Source organism: Salvelinus alpinus, chromosome 17 (assembly GCF_045679555.1).
Source record: "Salvelinus alpinus chromosome 17, SLU_Salpinus.1, whole genome shotgun sequence".
In the NCBI taxonomy this organism is placed as follows: Eukaryota; Metazoa; Chordata; class Actinopteri; order Salmoniformes; family Salmonidae; genus Salvelinus; species Salvelinus alpinus.
This window is the reverse complement of record NC_092102.1, coordinates 12,486,444-12,508,523: the sequence shown is the minus strand read 5'-3', so window position 1 is coordinate 12,508,523 and position 22,080 is coordinate 12,486,444. Positions and strand designations below refer to the sequence as shown.

At 42.9% G+C, this 22,080-nt stretch overlaps 1 protein-coding gene across 2 annotated transcripts; it reads right to left on the bottom strand.

Moving 5' to 3' along the window:
• Positions 1–1,082: 1,082 nt before the first annotated feature.
• LOC139542142 (ATP-dependent 6-phosphofructokinase, muscle type-like) lies at positions 1,083–17,788 on the bottom strand. Of its 2 annotated transcripts, XM_071347227.1 has the most exons (22): positions 17,608–17,788; positions 15,758–15,831; positions 15,397–15,474; positions 14,646–14,835; positions 12,537–12,702; positions 9,902–10,055; positions 9,635–9,730; positions 6,801–6,893; positions 6,473–6,598; positions 6,178–6,242; positions 5,985–6,048; positions 5,724–5,870; positions 5,207–5,277; positions 4,955–5,042; positions 4,513–4,665; positions 3,377–3,541; positions 3,084–3,145; positions 2,815–2,926; positions 2,575–2,674; positions 1,971–2,076; positions 1,355–1,560; positions 1,083–1,214 (listed from the first exon to the last, which is right to left on the bottom strand). In XM_071347227.1, the coding sequence occupies exons 1-21, from the start codon at positions 17,687–17,689 to the stop codon at positions 1,371–1,373; spliced, it is 2,382 nt and encodes a 793-aa protein (XP_071203328.1). In that variant the 5' UTR covers positions 17,690–17,788; the 3' UTR covers positions 1,083–1,214; positions 1,355–1,370. The 2 variants fall into 2 exon arrangements, with proteins under 2 accessions (XP_071203328.1, XP_071203327.1); XM_071347226.1 differs by having other exon boundaries at positions 1,083–1,560.
• Positions 17,789–22,080: the final 4,292 nt, after the last annotated feature.

The following is a 22,080-nucleotide window of genomic DNA, read 5'->3' as shown; positions in this document are numbered from 1 at the left end:
GTGGGTGGGAAAAGGAGTTGGGTGCAGTTGAATCGGTGAAGGTAACCTGAAGTGGTCTTGTGATGATTGTGTTTTTTCCCCTCCGAGGGGGCGGACGCTCCGCACCACACAAATGGGGAAAAGAGATGTTACTTGCTTTGCTCCCAAGAATAGGGCACCAATGAAAGGAGTGATTACTGGGGTAGAGGTAGAGGTGAAGATGGAGCAGTGGGAAATTCCTGGTGTCTGTGACGCCTGCCGTTTGGTGAGACGCAGACCCGGTGGCAAGCGTGGTGAAACAGATGAGGCACTCTATTTCAAATATTATTTGTCACATGCTTCGTAGACAACAGGTGTAGATTAACAGTGAAATAGTTCATTACAGGTCCATTTTCAACAATGCATAGTTAAGGATAAGTTAAGAAATAAAATAAAACATTGAAATAGTGAAACAGCGAATAACGAATCAAAATAACAAGTAGAAATATTATGGCTATATATAGGGAGTAGAAAACAACATGGCTATATACAGGTAGTACCGGTGCCGAGTCTGTGCTGTACATATAAACTCAGCAAAAAAAGAAACATCCCTTTTTCAGGACCCTGTCTTTCAAAGATAATTCGTAAAAATCCAACTCCACAGATATTCATTGTAAAGGGTTTAAACACTGTTTCTTAGGGATAGGCGTCCCGTCAACGGGGCAATTGTAAATCATGCAGCGATGTGGAAATATCATTAAGACAATAACAGCTTAAAGAAGGTAGGCAATTAAGGTCACAGTTATGAAAACTTAGGACACTAAAGAGGCCTTTCTACTGACTCTAAAAAACACTAAAAGAAACTAAATGTTTCTGCTCAAAATGTTCTAATCAGCGAATATGAGCAAACTAGAATAAAGATTATCACGAGCACTCACCTCAATTTAGCTAACATTTTCCCAGTCTAATTGTTACCAAATATCCAAACTGAGATTCAGTGAAAACCAACATCTGACATTGATTCATCAAGAGGAGTCCCTCCACACTTCTCGCAAAAAGAGCGCAATGGGGCAGTCACAATCAAAACAGTGATGAAATGAACACACAAGACTGACTTTAAACAATTTGGGAAGTGCATGTATTTTTTATTACTATTTGGTGGGCTGCTCCAATTGACCTGTTGGAGAACCCTGATATAGACATACATCAGAGGCGGCTGGTGGGAGGAGCTATAGGAGGACTGCTCATTGTAGTGGCTGGAATAGAAAAAAGGGAATGGAGTCAAACATGTGGTTTCCATATATTTGTGTTTGATACTGTTCCATTAATTCCATTCCAGTCATTACAATGAGCCCATCCTCCTATAGCTCCTCCCACCAGCCCTCCACTGACATACATGTAACTTAGTACAATTACTCTTCCTCCTCGTGTTTCGTGGGAGGAGATGCCTTCTTCATCAGTGGCGCGGGCATCGACACCCTCTTATTGATAACATGCTCCATGTGGGCATGCTCAGATGTGTCCAGGCTGATGTTGTATTTAGCAAGGATCTTCATGATTGGCCTCAGTTTCAGCCACCACGATGTTTTGGGGATGCGGTGCCTGGACAGGACAGCAGAGGGGGGTAGAGAAGCCTTAATAGGAATGTTATGGTTATGATTTCGGCCCTGTCCAGGAACAACCACTTGCCCTTACCCCTAGACACTTGTGGATATCTGAAAGGATTGGATAGCAATATGGTGATAACAGGTGCTAGGGTTCATTTCTGGAAAAGGCCAATATAAAAAGTGGTCCTTTGTAGCTCAGTTGGTACGGCATGGCGCTTGTAATGCCACAGTAGTGGGTTCAATTCCCAGGACCACCCATATTTAAAATGGATGCACACATGACTAAGTCATTTAGGATAAAAGTGTCTGCTAAATGGCAAATATTATATTATTATAGAATAATCAGCAACTGTCACTTTCAAGATTTTATTTTTGAAAATATGTATATGATTTAAAGGATCTTACACAAAGTCTGTCTGTTCCTTCAGCTCAGCAAGAGGCTGGAAGGTCAGTGCTCTCTTCTTCATGCCCAGCACACAGGCAGAGTCTGGGGTGTTAGCGAAGATACGGCCTGGAGAACAGAAGAAGAAGATTAACTGTCACAGAGACAGAGATTTAAAACCAAGTATATGAATTTGTGAGGTAAAAGCAGTGGTAATCTCACGTAACAGAGGATGGTATCGTAGCGTCTGTCTGGCAGATTTTATACATCACTAATCATTTGGACAAATCACGATTTCACAGGCTTTCGGAAGAGGGGACATTTGGCCCATAGACTTGCCTGAAATATGCAGCGAGAGGGGGGTGGAGCTACCATCCTGCTTCAGCTCCTCATTCTAGTAAATTTTCTAAGACGTCTGCCCCCATAACTTAATCAAGCATCTGACGCAATTATGCAAGATTTTAGTTCTGGGTTTCCGAGATTAAACCAAGGGATACAACGGACACAAAATGTACCATCAATGGACACATTTATTTTTTACGTCCTATCTTCTATGTATGTGTACATTACAATTGCCACTAAGACACATGGGCTATTTGGAGACATCCCACAGCCTGTCTGTCTTACCGTGTCTATAGACCTCCTTGAGTTTCTCTGTTATCCACAAAACAGCCTTGGAACCCATCTTGGTGCCAAAGTTCCTGTCGAAAGGTGTTGGGGTGCCGCCCTGGGGAGAGGGAAGGTTCTATTACTGCATCTGAAGTCGACCTGCTGTATGTTCTGGTAAAGCTATAATATTAGGGACACTCTTCTACTACTTCTAATAGGGTGCCATTTGGGGATGCAGCCTTGTCACTGTTCACAGACCTGTTGCATGTGTCCCAGAACGTTCTTGCGGCAGTCAAAGATGCCCTTGCCCTCCTCAGAGTAGAGGGCGAAGATAAAGTCGGTGGTGTAGTTGGCATTGCAGTTCTCATTCCTGACACACAGAGGAATAATCAAAAGGTGTACAGATGAGATCTAAACATGAATGTAATGTGTATATACACTGTTGAAGTGGCATGGCAGTTTGGGGTTTTGGAAAAGGTACAAGCATGGTAGATAATGAAATGAATGAATGCTTGAATGAACCCCACCTGAGAATCAAACCTCTCTTCACGTCTGTCTTCATCTTCTGCACGAGATGCTCTACATTCATCTGTAAACCAGAGCCAGTGTGTCAGCACAAATTTGTACCATGTAAACTATATAGAGGCCAGTTTGTACCATGTATACTTTTACATAAAGGAGAAACTTAAGCCTAGTCCTGGACTAGAAAGCATGTTCAATGACGATTCTCCACTGACAGCGCCTCTCCAGGAATAGTGTCCATGACTAAGAGAGAGAGAGAGAGAAGCTGCAAGAAAGTGTGTGTCCTGCTTCAGCTCACCTCCAGGTCCCTAATACCAAATTTGTCCTCATAGATGTATGCAGCATCAGCCCCAGCAGCCAGACCTGCCATGGTAGCCAGGTAACCACAGTACCCTCCTGCGGTCTCAACGATGAACACACGACGCTTGGTGCCTGCTGCTGACTGCTTGATCCTGTCACAGGTCTGAGGGGACAGGGAATAGAGAGGAGACGGGGTAAGAGGGGGAGACTGACAGTTTTACAGCATCAGAGTATGTGAGCTGAGCGGAGCTGGAGCGGAGCGAGGAGTGGAGCTTGCCCAATTTGTAACTGGAGCGTGGAGCCTTCTCGCCAGCTCCAATTTCGCTCCAAGTAGCGCTCACTTCACGAGCTCAAGGTATGCCCGTGCCAGCATTAATTCGTAGTCTGCTTGTGTGCTGCTATAGCCTCTTGCTTTATCTACTGTCATGGAGTTCGCAAAATATTTTCATAAAGAAACTGATAAAATACACAAAGTGACTTACAAAGAAGAGGACCAAGAGCAAGAGAGGGAGTGTGGTGATGTAGAGTCCACAACTGAATAATCATTGTGGAATCTGAAAAGACATGTGTACTGAAAACATGATGGTGTACTTACTACGCGCACATGCTAAAAGAAAGGAACGAGGCCGGTAGATAACTAAGTGTGTCATTGTCATCCTCCGAAACACAACCCAACCAAGCCGCACTGAACAATGCACATCCAACCCAGCCGCACCAATGTGTCGCTAAACACCGTGCACTGCGCCCGGCCCGCCACAGGAGTCACTAGTGCGCTATGAGACAAGGATATCCCTGCCGAACAAACCCTCCCTAACGACGCTGGGCCAATTGTGCGCCGCCCAATGGGCCTTCCCGGTCGCGGCCGGCTGCGACAGAGCCTGGGCACGAACCCAGAATATCTGGTGGCACAGCTAGCACTGCGGTGCTGACTGAGGTGATGGTGTTGATGTATTACAGTACTGACCGAGGTGATGGTGTTGATGTATTACAGTACTGACCGAGGCGATGGTGTTGATGTATTACAGTACTGACCGAGGTGATGGTGTTGATGTATTACAGTACTGACCGAGGCGATGGTGTTGATGTATTACAGTACTGACCGAGGTGATGGTGTTGATGTATTACAGTACTGACCGAGGTGATGGTGTTGAGGGCTGTGTCAGCTCCGATACTGAAGTCTGAGCCGGGGACGTTGTTGGAGACAGTGGCGGGGATGACCACCATGGGAATGCACAGCTCTTCATACTTATCTCTGCCCTGCACCAGCTCCAGACCACCCATATACGCCTGGGAGAGGGGACAGGAGGAGAGAGGAGAGGAGAGGAAAAAGGGGAGGGAAGGAGAGGCGAGAGGAGGGAGAAGAGCAGCAGGGGTTACACTACTGAGGTACCGGGCTTATGTGTCTTTTGTAGTTACATGTGAGATTCCACATAGACATTACATTTACATTTTAATCATTTATCAAATTCTCTTATCCAGGATGACTTACCTACTTTTAGAACATTTACTTGTGATTGTAAGACAACCACACATTAAAGAAGACATGCATGTGATGAGATAATCTTCTGAGTCTTACCTCGAACCCTCCAATAATCACCAGAGAGTGGATATTGAACTTAGCGATAGTCAAGCTGATTTCCTCAATGTACTCAGAAGGAAGGACTCTTCAAATAAAGGACGATTTAGTTAGTTGTGTGAAATATCAGTGATTTACCGCATCACTGCCCCAAAAATTATTTTACGTGTGCCCCTCAGTTCCACTCCTGCTGACAACACAAACTATTACACTGTATTCATCCTGCATCCTAATAATCATTCTGAGTAGTACCTCTTGGTGCCCAACTCAGAGCCCCCCTTTCCAGTCCAGCCTGACACTCCAGTCCAGGTGATAGGCTCGATCTGTGGAAGACAACAAAGTCAAGGGGTCAAGGGATTGAGGTTTCCAGATTCACTGGACAAGAGTTACTGTACCAGGCAGAGGAGGCTGCTGGGAGGAGATATAGGAGGACGGGCTCATTGTAATGGCTAGAATGGAATACATGAAACGGATATGTTTGATACCGTCCTCCTATAGCTCCTCCTACCAGCCTCTTCTGGTACCAGGCCACTTATTCTATATTTAGATTAGAGATGACCTGGATCTGTACTCACAAAGCATCCAAGAGTGTTGATCTAGGATCAGTTGAGCCTTTTAGATGTTGCATGGACAAAAGGGACCTGATCCTAGATCAGCACTCCTACTCTGAGACGCTTTATGAATATGGGCCCTGATAAAAGGAGCAGTGTTGGCTGAGAGGAATGGGCTCTGCCTAGTACGCAATGTGTAGTGCGTAGGGTGTATATACCTTTCCTTGAGCGAGACCCTCGAACCCGTCATGAACGGCCAACATGTTGTGTCCCTGAATGATGCCGATCCTCACTGCAGAACGCACAGCAGCATTCATACCAGCACATGGAGCACCAATGTTTACTATAGCCACGTTAATGTTGCTCTGAAGAGGAGGAGAGGAGAGGTGACACGAAGAAAATGGTGACACATTTTTGTCAGTGCTAGAGTCTTAATTTAACAAAACTCATGTGTTCATTGTGAAGCTGTTGTTCCCCACCTTGGTATCTGGAGGGTTGATGTGGGCCAGCATCTTGTATGTGTTCCAGTTGTTTTCAAAGCTCCTGGACACAGCCAACAAAACAGTGATGTGTTAGTAGACTGTGATAAAGTTCATATGTGGCATCTGACTGATTAGTTTCAATAATAGTGAAGCCATTGTAAGAGTGGTAAAAGTAGGGTAGTGTTCTTACTTTCCTCTGAGCTTGATAGCATCCTCCCATCTCTTCTCAGCCATGGCAGTAGTCACATCCTTAGTCTGGGGGGGGGGGGGGGGGGGGAGCGATCATTAATGCAAATTTACATAGAAGTTGAATCATCTGGCATCTCACTCCATGTCATTGTTTTTTTCTGCCATATAATAATCAAAACCCTTTAGTAGTCAATTAAATTCTTGTTGAAATGACAGCAAAAGTGCTCAGATCTATGATGAACCCGTTTGAATGGCACACATACAACAGTTGATGTGGCTTAGTGACTGATACTGACCACTTGGACACACTCCATGAGGGGCAGCCTGACGGCCTGGTTACCGGACAGACTGACCACACAGGCCGGGGTCTCTGGAGTGGCCTCTAACAGGGCCATCACAGCCTCCACACCCATCCTGCTGCCCTGGGGGAGAACACACACCAGGGTTAGACACACACATCACGGTCAAACACAATCACGACACACCATAGCTAGATACACACAAAGACACACCAACAGAGCCATGACCACTTCCACACCCATCCTGCTGCCATGGGGAGGAGGGAGAACACATCACACATTTAGACATGCTCATACGCACAGTGACAGAGACAGAGAGACCTACCAGGATTCTGTCGAAGGCTGAGGGAGTGCCGCCTCTCTGCACGTGTCCCAGGACAGTGGTACGGGTGTCAAAGCCCAAATTCTTCTCCACCAGCTACAAATGTAAGAAGCACACATAAAGAGCAGTTAGCAATCGGCAGTTTAACCGTATTCAACACTGAGGTATTATTTGAGAAATCGGCCCTATTGTGGGCAAAGATATGCTGACACATTGTTCTGTCAGTTTTATAGTCTTTTAAGTAATTTAATGTGTTAATTGTGTAGCCGTTGTCCCCCCTTGGTATCTGGAGGGTTGTTGTGGGTTAGCATCTTGTGTGTCTTCCAGTTGTCAAATTGATCATCAAATTTGCTGACGACATTAGTGGTAGGCCTGATTACCAACAACAATGAGACAGCCTACAGGGGAGGAGGTTAGAGCCCTAGCGGAGTGGTACCAGGAAAAGCCATCCACATCGACAGGGCCCGCAGTGGAGAGGGTCAAAAGCGTCAAGTTCCTTGGCGTGCACATCACTGAGGACCTGAACACTCTTAGTTGTTGCAGAAATGGACCCAATATGTTGTTTATTTTCTGCATCTATGTAAACATTTTAATAAAAAACATTGTTTTACAGTTAGGAATTTTTCTTAACGTTAAGGATCCCAATTTCGTTCAAACGTTTCAACAGTCACACACCTAGCCCTTCACAAACTTTGACAGATGCACCTTTGAGAGCATTCTGTCGGGCTGCAACACCGCCTGGTATGGCAACTGCACCACCTTCATGGCTCTCTAGAGGGTGGTGCGGTCAGCCAAACACATCCTCGGGGGCACGCTGCCTGGCCAAAAGGACCTCAGCCACTCAAGCCACGGTATGTTCACTCTGCTACCACCTAGCAGACAGAGACGGTCCAGGTGCATCAGAGCCGGGACGAGAGACTGAGAAACTGCTTCTATACCAGGCCATCAGACTGTTGCACAGCCATCACTAGCTGGCTACCTGCCAGACACTCAGCCCTGCACCGTGAGACTAATGCCTCATGTATAGAGCTCGTCACATCATATTCTGTTTATATACTGTTGTTTACTCACTGTGTATGTACAGTGCATTCGGAAAGTATTAACTTTTTCCACATTTTGTTACGTTACAGCCTTATTCTAAAATGGATGATTTTTTTTTTATCCTAATCAATCTACACACACACACCCCATAAAGATAAAGTGAAAACAGATTTGACATTTTTGCACATTTATTAAAAATAAAAACAGAAATACCTTTTTTACATGAGTATTCAGAACCTTTACTATGAGACTCAAAATTGAGCTCAGGTGCATCCTGTTTCCATTGATCATCCTTGAGATGTTTCTACTTGATTGGAGTCCATGTGTGGTAAATTCAGTTGATTGGACATGATTTGGAAAGGCACACACCTGTTTCTAAAAGGTCCCATAGTTGACAGTGCATGTCAGAGAAAAAACCAAGCCAGTAGGTCAAAGGAATTGTCTGTAGAGCTCCGAGACAGGATTGTGTCGAGGCACAGATCTGGGGAAGGGTACCAAAACATTTCTGTTTTGGTAACGGAGAAAAGTACAGAGAGATCCCTGATAAAAACCTGCTCCAGAGTGCTCAGGACCTCAGACTGGGGCGAAGGTTCATCTTTCAACAGGACAACGACCTTAAGCACACAGTCAAGACAACACAGGAGTGGCTTCTGGACAAGTCTCTGAATGTTATTGAGTGGCCCAGCCAGAGCCCAGACTTGAACATGATCGAACATCTCTGTTGTGTCATGACTCTCCTGGTCGAGGATCCAAGGCCTCAGATCAGCTTGGCAAATGGCCGACAGATAGCCGGTGGGGGGGGGGCTTGGCCAGTTTTATGACACTTTCACACCCTGTCGTAAATCAAGTGAGAAAGAACTCTCCTTCTGGCTCTCTAGTAGCAAGATTGGAATGACTTTGTTAGAGAGAAGATTTTGCCGCCAAAACTATAACACCCAAAGAGTGAAATTTGGAACATTATAAAGATACGAATGTTAAGATTAGATCCCTACGGACCAAAGAATAATCCTGTCATATTGCTTTCCAAACTATACAACAAAAATTCTGGGATTGAGAAGGAACCAAGCTATGAGGGGTGGCCAGTCCTCTTCTGGCTGTGCCGGGTGGAGATTATAACAGAACATGGCCAAGATGTTCAAATGTTCATAGATGACCAGCAGGGTCAAATAATAATAATCACAGGTGTTGTCGAGGGTGCAACAGGTCAGCACCTCAGGAGTAAATGTCAGTTGGCTTTTCATAGCCGATCATTCAGAGTAACTCTACCGCTCCTGCTGTCTCTAGAGAGTTGAAAACAGCAGGTCTGGGACAGGTAACACATCCGGTGAACAGGTCAGGGTTCCATAGCCGCAGGCAGAACAGTTGAAACTGGAGCAGCAGCAACTGTTCTCATCCTAATACTATTACTGTACGTACCATTTCCTTTTCCAAATTATATACCGTCTATACACATCACGTATTTATATTCTGGATTCTCACACATGCTGACTCTAATATATCTCCGTGGAATGTTATTTCTTGATATCTTGTTTAGATTCTTTTTGTTTTGTGGGAATTGTATTGTATTTGCAAGACATTCTACTGCACTGTTGGAGCTAGTAACATAAGTATTTCGCTGCAGCTGTTAAAAACATATGAAAATCTGTGTACGTGACCGATTATCTTTGATTTGAAGTAACCTCGTCCCCAGAGAGTGAGCCGGTGGGTGGATGAAGCAACGCTAAAAGAGGTCCTAAAAAAGCAAGCAAACAAACTCATTTCAACTGCGAGATATAGTAATATGAGGGAGAGCTTGCCTTCTTGATGTCTTCAGAGCTAATGGGGTTTCCATCTCGGTCCATAGCTCCCTCAGCCACAATAATCACATTCAGACGAGATCCTCTGGCTCTTTGCTGTCAGAGACCAAAGACACAAGATGTCAGCTGATGATTAGGTACCAACGATGGAAACCGATGAGTGGGATTAGAAATTATGTTGTAATGTGGTGTGTTTAAAATGTAATTCCAAATGGATAAAGGAATCTTTCAGGTCAGAAGTTAATCTGTCTGGGCATGTAAACCTACATCAGCCAGTCTTCTGCACAGATGCCCCTGCCATCCCTCATCTGGGGGCATCTCTGGGATGAACACCCAGTCAGCACCGCAGGCTAGAGCAGTCACTAGGGCCAGGTAGCCACAGTGTCTACCCATCACCTCCAGAATGAAGGTCCTCTGGTGACTGAGGAGAACAAAATAATAACCATCTTTGTTATAAACCAGGTTCAGAGGAGAAAACTGAAACAGGATGTGTGAGCGACATAGTGCGGAGTGATTAACCAAAATGTATTTATTTTTTGTTATTAAACAACTGACAGACATAAAAAGAAAACTTTTTGAACACCTACTCATTCAAAAGGTTTTTCTTTATTTTTACTATTTTCCACATTGGAGAATAATAGTGAAGACATCAAAACTATGAAATAATACATATTGAATCATGTAGTAATCAAAAAAGTGTAAAACAAAATATATTTTATATTTGAGATTTTTCAAATAGCCACCCTTTTCCTTGATGACAGCTTTGCACACTCTTGGCATTCTCTCGACCAGCTTCATGAGGTAGTCACCTGGAATGCATTTCAATTAACAGATGTGCCTTGTTAAAAGATAATTTGTGGAATTTCTTTGCTTCTTAATGCGTTTGAGCCAATCAGTTGTGTTGTGACAAGGTAGGGGTGGTATACAGAAGATAGCCCTATTTGGTAAAAGACCAAGTCCATATTATGGCAGGAACAGCTCAAATAAGCAAAGAAAAACGACAGTCCATCATTACTTTAAGACATGAATGTCAGTCAATACGGAAAACTTCAAGAACTTTGAAAGTTTCTTCAAGTGCAGTCGCATAAACCATCAAGCGCTATGATGAAACTGTCTCTCAAGAGGACCGCCACATGAATTTCAAAACCCAGAGTTACCTCTGCTGCAGAGGAAAAGTTCAGTAGAGTTACCAGCCTCAGAAATTGCAGCCCAAATAAATGTTTCACAGAGTTCAAGTAACAGACACATCTCCACATCAAATGTTCACAGGAGACTGTGTGAAACAGGCCTTCATGGTCGAATTCCTGCAAAGAAACCACTACTAAAGGACACCAATAATAAGAAGAGACTTGCTTGGGCCAATAAACACGACCAATGGACATTTGTCATTTATTTAGAATTCAAGGCACACTTAACCAGCATGGCTACCACTGCATTCTGCAGCGATACGCCATCCCATCTGGTTTGCGCTTAGTGGGACTATGATTTGTTTTTCAACAGGACAATGACCCAACACACACCTACAGGCTGTGTAAGGGCTATTTTACCAAGAAGGAGTGTGATGGAGCGCTGCATCAGATGACCTGGTCTCTACAATCACCAGACCTCAACCCAATTGAGATGGTTTGGGATGAGTCGGACTGCAGAGTGAAGGAAAAGTAGCCAACAAGTGCTCAGCATATGTGGGAACTCCTTCAAGACAGGTGAAGCTGGTTGATAGAATGCCAAGAGTGTGCAAAGCTGTCATCAAGGCAAAGGGTGGCTATTTGAAGAACATCAAATATAAAATATGCTTTGTTTAACACTTTTTTGGTTACTATATGATTCCATATGTCCATATGTTATTTCATAGTTTTGATGTCTTCACTATTATTCTACAATTTAGAAAATAAAGAAAAACCCTTGAGTGAGTAGTTGTTCTAAAACTTTTGACCTGTAGTGTTGGTTCAAGTACTTGAATTCCATTTAGTTCAGTTTTTTTTTTTGTGAGCCCAACGGTGTCGTTTGCTCTAGAGAGAAATCAAATCATTCACGAAAGAAATCAAGTCAAGAACTATGTGAGATGCTGGGCTGAAGGGAGTTGTAGTTTCCATTAAGCAAATATTCAACCTAGTTCAGTGCAGAAACATGTTAATTAACTACAATAACCCTAATCCATTGCCCCCGTTCCCGGCTTGAACAGAGATGGATACACTCATATGCCTACTAAATTAGGTTAGATACACACAGACCGCATGCGAGAGGAATGTACACAACAGAACAATGAGAGGGATAGAGACAGTTCGTGAAAGTATGCCTTGGCTTATCTACTTTGAATAACAGGTCAAATTATTTAGTCAGACAGCTCTGCAGCATAAATAGGATGACTAAAAACAGTACAGAGATAACGTTAGATGGATGTCTGGCTGGCTGGCTGGCTGCTACTGCCTTAGCAGAGATGAGATGATGACTATAAGGAATACAAAAAATTAAGTAATCAAATAAAAACTAAGTAATATACACAACTGAAATATTTCATTATTTCATAGTAATTTCCTCTTTTTCTATTGATTTATACCCAATGGACCTAACAGAGACAATGGGATATTTTCTATGTTTTAGCAATTGAAAAAGCTCTAAAATCATTTTAATGTCATTTTATCATAATGCATTTAGTGTTTAAAAAAATGATTGAAACAGAAATAAAAAACCATGATTATTTTTTAAATAATCCAACTGAAACCGAACCAACCTTTAAAAAGCACTAATCACTCAGCACTAGATTGTGCATGCGTGTGTGTCAGGCTGCCGTTTATGTCCAAGTTGTTACTGACAGTAATTAAACCCATCAACTGTGTGTGTGTCTGCTTGTGTTGTGTACGCACAGTTGCAAATTTTCGTGACAGTGATGACCTCTCCTCACCTCTGTGCGGTAGTGGTGATGGCATCCACCACCTCTATGATGCGGTGCAGAGCAGAGTCAGTCCCGATGGTCATGTCTGTCCCACAGAAGTCATTGTCGATAGAACCCACCATGCCTACGATGTTCAGGTGGGACGATTTCCGGGCCTCGTCATCTGTAATTTTACCTGGAGAGCAACCATGGTAACAAAGTAGTCAGTCATACACTGTCAGTCATATTCAGCAGCCGTTCCACCAATGTAACCAGACCTGGGCTTAAATAGTCTGAAGTTTACATACACCTTAGCCAAATACATTTAAACTCAGTTTCACAATTCCTGACATTTAATCCTAGTAAAAATTCCCTGTCTTAGGTCAGTTAGGATCACCACTTTATTTTAAGAATGTAAAATGTCAGAATAATAGTAGAGAGAATTATTTATTTCAGCTTTTATTTCTTTCATCACATTCCCAGTGGGTCAGAAGTTTACATGCACTCAATTAGTATTTGGTATCATTGCCTTTAAATTGTTTAACTTGGGTCAAACGTTTAGGGTAGCCTTCCACAAGCTTCCCACAATAAGTTGGGTGAATTTTCCCCCATTCCTCCTGACAGAGCTGGTGTAACGGAGTCAGGTTTGTAGGCCTCCTTGCTCGCACACACGTTTTCAGTTCTGACCACACATTTTCTATAGGATGAGGTCAGGGCTTTGTGATGGCCACTCCAATACCTTGACTTTGTAGTCCTTAAGCCATTTTTCCACAACTTTGGAAGTATGCTTGTGGTCATTGTCCATTTGGAAGACCCATTTGCAACCAAGCTTTAACTTCCTGACTGATGTCTTGAGATGTTACTTCCAATATATCCACATAATTTTCCTACCTCATGATGCCATCTATTTTGTGAAGTGCACCAGTCCCTCCTGCAGCAAAGCACCCCCACAACATGCTGCTGCCACCCCCGTGCTTCATGGTTGGGATGGTGTTCGTTGGCTTGCAAGCCTCCCCCTTTTTCCTCCAAATATAACAATGGTTATTATGGCCAAACAGTTCTATTTTTGTTTCATCAGACCAGAGGACATTTCTCCAAAAAGTACGATCTTTGTCCCCATGTGCAGTTGCAAACCGTAGTCTGGATTTTTTATGGCGGTTTTAGAGCAGTGGCTTCTTCCTTTCTGAGCGGCCTTTCAGGTTATGTCAATACAGGACTCGTTTTACTGTGGATATAGATTATTTTGTACCTGTTTCCTCCAGCATCTTCACAAGGTCCTTTGCTGATGTTCTGGGATTGATTTGCACTTTTCGCACCAAAGTACGTTCATCTCTAGGAGACAGAACTCGTCTCATTCCTGAGCGGTATGACGGCTGCGTGGTCCCATGGTGTTTATACTTGCGTACTATTGTTTGTACAGATGAACGTGGTACCTTCAGGCATTTGGAAATGGCTCCCAAGGATGAACCAGACTTGTGGGGGTCTAAAAATTTTTTTCTGAGGTCTTGGCTGATTTCTTTAGATTTTCCCATGATGTCAAGCGAAGAGGCACTGAGTTTGAAGGTAGGTCTTGAAATACATCCACAGGTACACCTCCAATTGACTCAAATTATGTCAATTAGCCCATCAGAAGCTTCTAAAGCCATGATGTCATTTTCTGGAATTTTCCAAGCTGTTTAAAGGCACAGTCAACTTAGTGTATGTAAACTTCTGACCCACTAGAATTGTGATACAGTGAATTATAAGTGAAATAATCTGTCTGTAAACAATTACTTGTGTCATGCACAAAGTAGATGTCCTAACCGACTTGCCAAAACTATAGTTTGTTAACAAGAAATTTGTGAGTGGTTGAAAAACAAGTTTTAATGACTCCAACCTAAGTGTATGTAAACTTCCGACTTCAACTGTATGTTTTCTTTCAAATACTTTTTTTGTGCTTGACTGAGTTTTCCTGGCACCATGGAACCAATGGAATAGCCTAAAAAGTGCAAACTTGCCAATCTGGCACTCCAGGCAGACTCAATCAAACGATCAAAGAATTTTGGAAGAAAACAAATACTATTTGAACCAATGTCTGCAATACACTCAAAGTTCTTAGGGCTTTCCTATGGTTCCCAGGGTTCGGGGGCTCAGCCTTACCGGCTTTGACCAGGTCGACCAGCAGAGTGGCCCACTCCTTCCTGAACTGGTTAGCTCCGGTCAAGCTACCGTCACCCCCAATCACACACAGGTTGGTGATGCCCAGCTTGACCAGGTTCAGGGCAGCCTTCATGCGGCCCTCCCTGGCTCTGAAGTCCATGCAGCGGGCACTGCCGATGACCGTGCCACCCTGGTAGAGAGAGACTCATAGAATTAGAAGAAGTAATGAACAAAGTTGTGGACCCGAATTTGGTGGAGGCTGTTAAAAATCATTGAAGACCCAGATGGCCGAAACAACAGTGTTTTTAACTATTCTAAACGTGAAACGTGATTTATAGTGATGCATGTGAATCTTGCATCTCATCTACAGCTCAACTCTAGGCCAGTTTGAGCACTGAGAATATGTCAGGCTATCATTAAAGAGAGGCAGCTCCGTAATCACACCCTGCTGGGATCTTTCCATGGTGTCTGGCCACATCCAAACTCAACTTAAAACACCCTGTGTACGTGGAGGTCAGCTTGTATTACTGGAGCCGACCCCTGCTCTCCCTTAGTTACAGTAGACATCATCTATCCATCTATGAACACTTTTGGTTGTGTGTTTGTATCCGTCTCTAATATTAAAATAAACCAGTACTCTTGGTTTCTTGTCATTCATTTACTGTAATACCCTCTCTAGACAATGACAGCTTATGACAGGTGTGTACTGTATTGGCATCAGTGCTTGTGAGTGTGTGATAACAGGACTCACCAGTTGCAGCATCATGGACACACTCTCCCAGGTGGCCAGTTTGATGTTGTCTCCTCCGTCCACCAGACCCTGGTAACCCTGCACACATCATCAACACAAATACAAACTCCATTATCTTCTGAAATGGGAGACAACACCATGCTACTGCAGCCACACGACTTCTCTCTCAATGTGGGTTGTGATAGAATCCATTTTGGGGGGAAATTCTTAAAACTTCAGTCAGATAAATCACAATGGTAATCAGGATAGAATGGATAGTAGAGGACTCTGTGGGTGGTCAGCAATGATAGGCAACACATTAGCAAGTGAATAAACTTGGATAACAGAACTGTGATTCTATGATACTACTGTATGACTTTACCTCATGAACAAAGTAGACCTTGGCTCCGGTGTAGATACCAACTCTGACTGTGGCCCTCACGGCCGCGTTCATACCTGATAGTCACAGATAGACAGACAAACAGGATTGACTGAAGGCTTATACATGCTTATAACAAGTTATAAAGTCTTACACCTGCAGGCTTTCAGTAAAGTGCAATGCACAATAACGAGCAGCTTGTCAAAGCCAAACTGTGACGTACACAGGGCCACATCTCACAGTGGCAGTACAGTAGTTATGGCGTAAAACAACCCGTTTAACGAATACTAACATTAAGACTAAATCAAGTTTACATTTGGGTTTCAGCATTGTCATCAAACACATTAATATGACTTTTATAGCCCCTACGTCCCTTGATACCCATATATCGATGCTTTATACACATATATTTTATGTGTATCAACCATTGACATATGGGTATCAAGTCCCTTGACATTTGTGTTTTGTGCTCAGAGTATTTTGGCTACAACGTCCGGCTGACACATCCAAAATGGCTCATAAACTTATTTTCAGAATTGGAATAGAGAGGTGTCATGTCTGTAAACAGATCTGTAGACTGTACTCTATCTTCTCTCCATGTTCAGAACACTAAAAGGCCAAGATGTGTGGGTGCGTGTTGTGATTGGTTGGTTGGTAGACAAGCATGGTACGGGACCGTCTCTTGTTACAGTAGAGCAGCTGAGAGAAGAGCGTGGCCATAGCCTCCATACCATGACGTTCCACAAAAAAGGTCAGAGGGTCTAAAATTAACACCAAATTAGAGGGGGAGTCGGACGGGGAATAGGCGGGAGATAACAGTGGCTTAGAGAAAAGGTTACGGGACACATTTGGAATCATCTATCTAGCAATGGTTTTAATTGTATTTATTTTTTTACCTTTATTTAACTAGGCAAGTCAGTTAAAGAACAAATTCTTATTTACAATGATGATACAACAGCTAGACAAACATCAGTCATAATATATATTGTTTAATAGCCACTACACCCTATACCTAGCCGCACTGGCAATGTATCTTGCAACAACTTAGTTGAGATCTGTCCAAATAAATATCATGTAATGGTATTTACTGGTGGGCCAGCTAAGGTATTCTGTGAATTTAAACTATAAACACAGTCAGCATTACTGAAATGTAGTTATATGACATTGCCAGTAAACTACAGTCTCATTTTACTCTACTTTTTTTGTCTCTCAACAATCATGGAGTAGTACACAAATTTGAAGCATAAGTTATGCAACTTCAAGATAAGAAGTATACCCTGCTAGGGAAAGATGCAGGTCAACAATGTTTGTGTAGATATTGCCAATTTGAGATCCTGGTCAAGTTGGGTAGTTAAGTTATCTGTATCGGGTGTCAGCCTAAAAAGTCCCGTGGCTCTAAGGGTACAGGAAAGCTATCACGCTGTACTCATCACATCGTCCTCACTGCCCTGACCACCACAAACCTAAAAGCTAAAGACATTCATCAACTCCTGACAACTGACCTCTGGGACTAAGTGACCATGAAGACACATAATTCCAGAATCTAACTGGCATAACTGATCGCTCAGTCGCCCAACCCTTCTTTGGCTGCTTTTAGCTTGCTTTGAATGTTCTTCAGAGATAACTCCAGCCCTAACTCAATAATTCAACTCGGGGTGTTGAGTTAATATAAACTGGGATGATTTGATTTCACCTACAGAGCTGGAGGTCCTCACAGTCAAACCCAGACTATTGCAGTACTAACACTGACACACACCACATACAAAAACCTAGACACAGTTACAGGCACACAAAGTTACAGGCACACACACACACACACACACTGTCTCTCTGACGTCACACACACTTCTTACCTTGGGCATCACCACCAGACGTCAGCACGGCTATAGACCGGCCGATGCCCATCTTGGTTGGATCCATGCTTGTATGTGACATGGTGTCCACAGGGCTCCACACCAACTAGGTGGTGGCACTAAGGAAGGAAAGGGATAGATTGGCTGCTACCCTGTTTCTCAAGAGAGAATGGTAAGGTCACTGGCTTTATAAAGGACACTGCCCTATAGCCCTGCCCCCGAATCTCTCACACACACACACACACAGTCTTGTATTATTGACCGTGTGGGGACCCACAATTCAGTCGCATTCAAAATCCTATTTTCCCTCACCCCTAACCTATTCCTAACTCTAGCTCCTAACCCTAATTCTAACTTCAACCCTCTAGAAATAACATTTGACCTTGCGGGGACTAAAAATGTCTCCAATTGGTCAATTTCTGTTTGTTTACTATTCTGGTCCCCACAAGTATAGTTAAACACATCCACACACACACACACACCTCATGACTGAACTAAATATACATCACAGTGACTGTCACCTCCTAGAGGGCACAGTAACAGAACATATGATAGAATGTAGGATACATTTAAAACATGCTTGAGGGATTAAAATATGAACATTTAAAACTGTAATAAATTATAATACATTATAATCATATAATTTATCTCTGAGACCAGAGACCTTGAAGGGCCCCTGTGTTCCAAAGAAATAACAAATGCGACTCCACCCACATCAGGATACTGCTAGTAGACTGCATGTCTTATGTTTTGATACACCCAGCACCGATGATATGAGAGAACCATGATAACATAGAAACTGTAAGTCACCATTAGGTCAGAATTGACATTGATATGCGTAAGCCTGGTCCCAAAGTGACAACAATGGCCATAGCCTAGGAGTTGGCAAGACACACAAACAGATCTGGGACCAGGCTAGGCAAGCCCACCTACATGAATGTGGCAATCAAAAGACACTGGCCACAGATAGTGTGCTGGGTCATCTCTACCCCCTGTCTACGTGTCCTTTAATTAACCTGCTGTTTCAGCAGGGTACAGGGTACATTTCAGATAACCAGCAGCAGAGGAATGCTTACGTTATCATCATGTGTTCCTCATCAGTATGTGTTACATATACTATAGTCTTGCTGGTCTCCACCACCCCCAGTGTCAGAGATACATTGGCTGTGGGAAGAGATGACTTGCTTCCTGAAAACACTGTCTTTAAAGTAACTGCCCAGTGTTTCCAGATTTCTGTTAAATATGACCTATAATTAATTACAATATGCATGAAATAGTTTTCCTTCCAAAAATGTTTTAATTAAGTATGTTTAAAAGCAGCTTTTATGTGCTGGAATGGTGTGGGCGTACCCCAACGACATAATGTGTGGGCGGTATACCAGTCATTAAAAATATTAATGTGAGTAGACCTTTAACAATGAACGTAGCCTTAAAGATGCTTTTGGGAAACCGGGCCCAGTTTGACATACAAGTTTAAAAAAAATTGTTTTTACCTTTTTCTCTCCAATTTATGCTTTGGCCACAAATACAAGTATAGGACGAGTCAACAACATTATGAGTATGAGTTAACATAATATACACTTTTAAGTGAGATTTTCACCAGACAGATACTTTAACTTTAGTATGGCCCAGTAGAAATTCAGGGAATGTTAAAGTTATTTGTCAATCACCTGTAGACACACATTATACATTTTAATCTGTTATGAGGCAGAAAAATTCAGATTAAGACACACGAAATCTTTTAACATGCCAAGCGGTACAGTAGCCAAAGCCAATGGTATGAGCTACAGGTCGCGTTCTACGTTGCAGTCGCACACTAAATCTCCCAAATACTTTTGTTGTGTTTTACATGTTACTAACTGAATCAATATGACATGACTGCAATGTAGACTGCAACGTAGATGACGTACCATTAAATAATTGGTAAATGTGTGTAGCGTGACTACTTTGCAGATGTCTGGTGTGTGATGTCTGGAACGCGACTACAGTCTTGCTCTTCTTCAGAAGCACAGGCCAGTGTATTCATCTGTTATGCGGTATAGCCCAGTTAAAGGGAATGTCTTGAGGAACAACATACTCCCCCGCTAAAGGTTACAGATTCCAGATGGCATTCCATACACAGCGCTAGAAAGAGTCAGTTGACACAGAGGGCTGGATTCAATTCAGGTTATAGCTCGACTGAAATGTAGAGGCAATGATCTCGCCTTCGTGGACTGCATTCACGGTAAACACAGCGTCGGCTCAATCTGAAATGACCTTTACATTTTAACGCGGATCTTCTTGGTCGTCATTGTAAATAAAACTGGTTAAATAAAAATGAAGAGACACTAGTCTGGCTCTGCGAGATTGCTGTAGTTGACACTGTGCACCAGAACCTAAAAAGCAGTCTGGCTCTGTGAGATCGCTGTAGTTGACACTGTCCATCAGAACCTAAAAAGCAGTCTGGCTCTGCGAGATCGCTGTAGTTGACACTGTGCATTAGAACCTAAAAAGCTCTATTACAGTAAGTATAGTTTCCAACGGGCTTCACGACCATGTCATAATAAAACTCACAAAACATGCATCATACAACAGTTTTACACGTCCTGAAATCTACACAATCTGATTTTGGCCTCATTTTAGTGAAACAATGCTGACATCGATATTGACTCAGTTTCATGAAAAATTACAAAATAAAAAAATCAAATAAAATCTACATATTCCCCTTATCAATTCCGGAAGATCATTTAATTTAAATATTTGTAACATTGATCAAGCCACAGATTCCCAACAGTGTCCAAATGGGATCAGTAGTCTAGAAAATATCAACATTGATTTGACAATTCATTTTCTTTGTTTGATTTGAATGAAACACTTTTAATGTCACATTCTTGGATACTGTCAATACTGGCAAAAATAAAATGATTTATTTAACTTTGGCAGCGATTACAGCCTTGAGTCTTCTTGGGTTTAATGCTACAAGCTTGGCACAGCTGTATTTGGGGAGTTTCTACCATTCTTATCTGGATGGGGAGCATTGCTGCACAGCTATTTTCAGGTCTCTCCAGAAATGTTAGATCGAGTTCAAGTCTGGGCTCTGGCTGGGCCATTCAAGGACATTCAGAGACTTGTCCCGAAGCCACTCCTGTCTTGTCTGGGCTGTGTGCTTAGGGTCGTATTCCTGTTGGAAGGTGAACCTCTGCCCCAGTTTGGAGGCCCTGAGCACTGTGGAGCAGGTTATCATCAAGGACCTCTCTCTACTTTGCTCCGTTCATCTTTCCCTCGATCCTGACTATTCTCCCAGGTCCTGCCGCTGAAAAACATCCCCACAGCATGATGCTACCACCACCATGCTTCACTGTAGGGATGGTGTAATGTTTCCTCCAGACGTGACACTTGGCATTCAGGCCAAAGAGTTCAATCTTGGTTTCATCAGACCAGAGAATTTTGTTTCTCATGGTCAGAGCCTTTTACTGAGGAGTGGCATCCATCTTGCCACTGTACCATAAAAGCCTGACTGGTGGAGTGCTGCAGAGATGGTTGTCTTTCTGGAAGGTTCTCCCATCTCCACAGATGAACTGTCAGAGTAACCACCGGGTTCTTGGTCACCTCCCTGACTGCTCAATTTGGCCGGGAAGCCAGCTCTAGGAAGAATCTTGGTGGTTCCAAACTTCTTCCATTTAAGAATGATGGAGGCCACTGTGTTCTTGGGGACCTTCAATGCTGCGTAACTTTTTTAGTACCCTTCCTCAGAACTCTGCCTCGACACAATGCTGTCTCGGAGCTCTACGGACAATTCCTTCAACCTCATGGTTTGGTTTTTGCTCTGACATGCACTGTCAACTGTGGGACTTTATATAAACAGGTGTGTGCCTTTCCAAATCATGTCCAATCAACTGAATTTACCACACATGGACTCCAATCAAGTAGAAACATCTCACGGATGATCAATGGAAACAGGATGTACCTGAGCTCAATTTCAAGTCTCATAGCAATGGGGCTGAATACTTATGTAAATAAAAGGTATCGTTTTTTTTTTATTTGTAATACATTTTCAAAAAAACAGTTTTTGCATTGTCATTATGGGGTATTGTGTGTAGATGGATAAAAAAAAAATTTATTTTATCAATTTTAGCGTAACAAAATGTGGGAAAAGTCAAGGGGTCTGAATACTAACTAACTGCACTGTAAAAATTCTGGGCAGGTCATTTTGGCTACCATGGCTATGCCCCCATAGGATGACAATGCCCCCATCCACAGAGCACGAGTGGTAACTGAATGGTTTGTTGAGCCTGTAAACCATACGCCATCTCAGTCATCAGATCTCAGCACAATTGAAAACTTATAGGAGCTTCTGGAGTGGCATCTGAGCCTGCATTTTCCACCAGCATCAAAATCAAAATACTAAATGATAGAACTTCTCGTGGAAGAATGGTGTTGCATCCTAACAGAGTTCCAGACACTTGTAGAATCTTCAGTATGCCAATGTACACA